The following is a 2,596-nucleotide window of genomic DNA, read 5'->3' as shown; positions in this document are numbered from 1 at the left end:
AGATAGATAGATAGATAGACAGACGGGTGGCTAGATAGATAGAGAGATAGATAGATAGATAGATAGATAGATAGATAGATAGATAGATAGATAGATTGATAGATAGATAGATAGACAGATAGATAGATATTTCTATATATGGAAACTAATGGAAACATTTATTTACAAATCTAAAAAGTGTTTGGAACTCACCTATTCTCTCTCTTAGGGGCCATCCGTCTCAATTTCCCTTGCAACTCTTGTCTGAAAGCTAGATTATTATTTTTTCAGCAGTTGTTTTTTGTTTTGTTTTTGTTTCAGTTAGTTGCATTGGTATATGATGTTTGTTTGTTTGTTTGTTTGTTTGTTTTATCATTCTGATAGTCAATGAAAAAGCACTGAGAAAAGAAGATCTTCAATCAAGACTTAGATTCATATGTATAAATTAATTAAACTAAATGGATGAGGAGGCTGGACATAATCAGTGTATTTAGTGCAGATCCCGATTAGGATTTTATTTATTCATTTATGGCCAGATTTTCCATTACAACAATTCTTACAGTGTCTGTCTGTAGTTCATTGACACGATCATGTGGATTTAGCTCTCTTTCTGGGCTTTTAAGCTGGCCTTACTTGCAAGTCTGTACAAAACTATATACATATTATATTAACTTTACTGCAATTAACTTCTAGTTGCTTTTTCCCACATTCTACTGATACTTTGTGTATGTGCCTCACAAACAAACCTCTACTTATATTCTTATATGTTATACCATACATTACAGAACTTAATGGAAAGAAATCCTGCAACTGACATTTCCAGGTTGATAAAATACTATACATCTCGAACAAATCAGGTATCTCTAGCTATTTTCCTTAAAATACATTGATTGGGATAATTTTAACATCCACTATTTTTTAAGTTCTCTCAGTCTTCTTCTAAAAGCTGATTTGACATCTTTATTTTTAATGCTGTAAATAAATGGGTTTAACATGGGAAGAGCAGCCGTGTTAAAGAGAGCAAAGAATTTATTATAATCCAGGCTGTCCTCAGTGATTGGCCTCTGGTATTGGAGGACCAAGGTTGTGTAGAGCAGAAGGAGAACCGTTAGGTGAGAAGAACACGTGTAGAAGGCTTTACGTTTCCCACTGCTTGAACTGATCTTCAGTATGGCAATAATAATAAGAAAATAGAATACGAAGTTAAGAAGGAAGGGAATGAGGCCAAAAAGAATCATCCCTTCATAGAAGAACAAGGTCTCTAAATTATTAGTATTGCTGCAGGACAGTCTCATGATTGGCACAATGTCACAGAAGAAGTGATTAATTACATTTGATCTGTAACAGGAGAATCCTGACAATAAAATAACAATGGGTATGTTTTCTAAAAAGCCTATAATCCAACAGAAAATGGCCAACAAAAGACACACTTTTTGATTCATGATCGGTGTATAGCGCAAGGGGTTACAGATGGCTACAAAACGGTCAAAGCTCATCACTGTAAGAAGAACAGATTCATTATTATTAAAAGATCCAAAAAAATAAGTCTGTGTGAGACAGGTGACATATGGAATAGCTCCATTACCTTTTATAAAAGAAACAAGGATAAAATGTAGAGTTATGGTAGCAGAAATCATGTCAAAGATGGACAGATTACCCAGGAAGAAGTACATGGGAGTGTGAAGATGACGATCCAGGCAGGTCAGGAGAAAGATGGTCATATTACCACCAAGAGCGATGAGATAAAGGAACAGAACCACGATAAAGATAATAACCTGCACCCTAGGGTCATCAGAAATCCCTTTAATGTTAAAATGGGTCACCATGGTGTGATTTAGCATCTCCATGTTTACGTTCTAAGTATTTCTCTGTAAGAAAGAAAAATAAAATGTATCTAAGTCACGTCTATCATTTGATAGCTTTTATTATTGAGCTTCCAATTCCTCATATACGCATTTTCAAAGATCTGCTTTTTCTTTTCTTCTGGAAGATCAAACATAGTATTTTTAAGACTTAATTAATAATATAAAATAGGTTTGTTTGCATATGTATTTATGTTGCTGTGACTGCTATGACTGAGAAATGCAAAACTTTGGGTGCTGTTGTTTATCTTGCACTATAAATAAAGAATAGAAATAAAATATCACAAGGTAAGATACTCCTTTAACTACAGTAGTAGATTAATTGATACAGCACTGATAAAAACTAAATCCAGTGGAACACTCCTTTACCCTATTATTAATGTTTAATATACAAAAATATAGAAAGGTGATGGTGCACACAGTGGTTGAATGTTGACTTAGAATACAATACAAAGTAAACAGAGGTGCCCAGTAGGTAGAACCCCAGATGTTTTACATCTACAGCTTCCATGATGCATTGTCATTCTAAAGGGAGTTGTAGTTCTACAAAACCTGGGGATATATTTTTCGGGCACCCCTACTTTATAGAATTGGTTATTTAACCCGTGTAATACACACACACAAAAAATCACAGTGTTGCAAATTCAGTCATTTGAAAAAGAAGACTTGGTTCTTGGAAAAACTCACAATTTTTTTTAGCCTATGATTTGGCTCTAAACTGTAACTGCACTTCACCAAGCTGAAGGAACTCTGAT

The 2,596-nt window shown here is 34.2% G+C and overlaps 1 protein-coding gene across 1 annotated transcript; it reads right to left on the bottom strand.

Annotated features, from left to right (window-relative positions):
- Positions 1 to 890: 890 nt before the first annotated feature.
- Positions 891 to 1,826, bottom strand: LOC134573016 (olfactory receptor 6C3-like). The gene has a single exon (XM_063432373.1). The coding sequence runs from the start codon at positions 1,824 to 1,826 to the stop codon at positions 891 to 893; it is 936 nt and encodes a 311-aa protein (XP_063288443.1).
- Positions 1,827 to 2,596: the final 770 nt, after the last annotated feature.

This window comes from Pelobates fuscus, chromosome 9 (assembly GCF_036172605.1).
Source record: "Pelobates fuscus isolate aPelFus1 chromosome 9, aPelFus1.pri, whole genome shotgun sequence".
In the NCBI taxonomy this organism is placed as follows: Eukaryota; Metazoa; Chordata; class Amphibia; order Anura; family Pelobatidae; genus Pelobates; species Pelobates fuscus.
The sequence above is the reverse complement of the archived record's forward strand: the minus strand, read 5'-3'. Positions and strand labels throughout refer to the sequence as shown.

Bases quoted from the DNA above. Each gene is read 5' to 3' on its own strand.
- LOC134573016 (XM_063432373.1), bottom strand. From the start codon at position 1,826: ATGGAGATGCTAAATCACACCATGGTGACCCATTTTAACATTAAAGGG.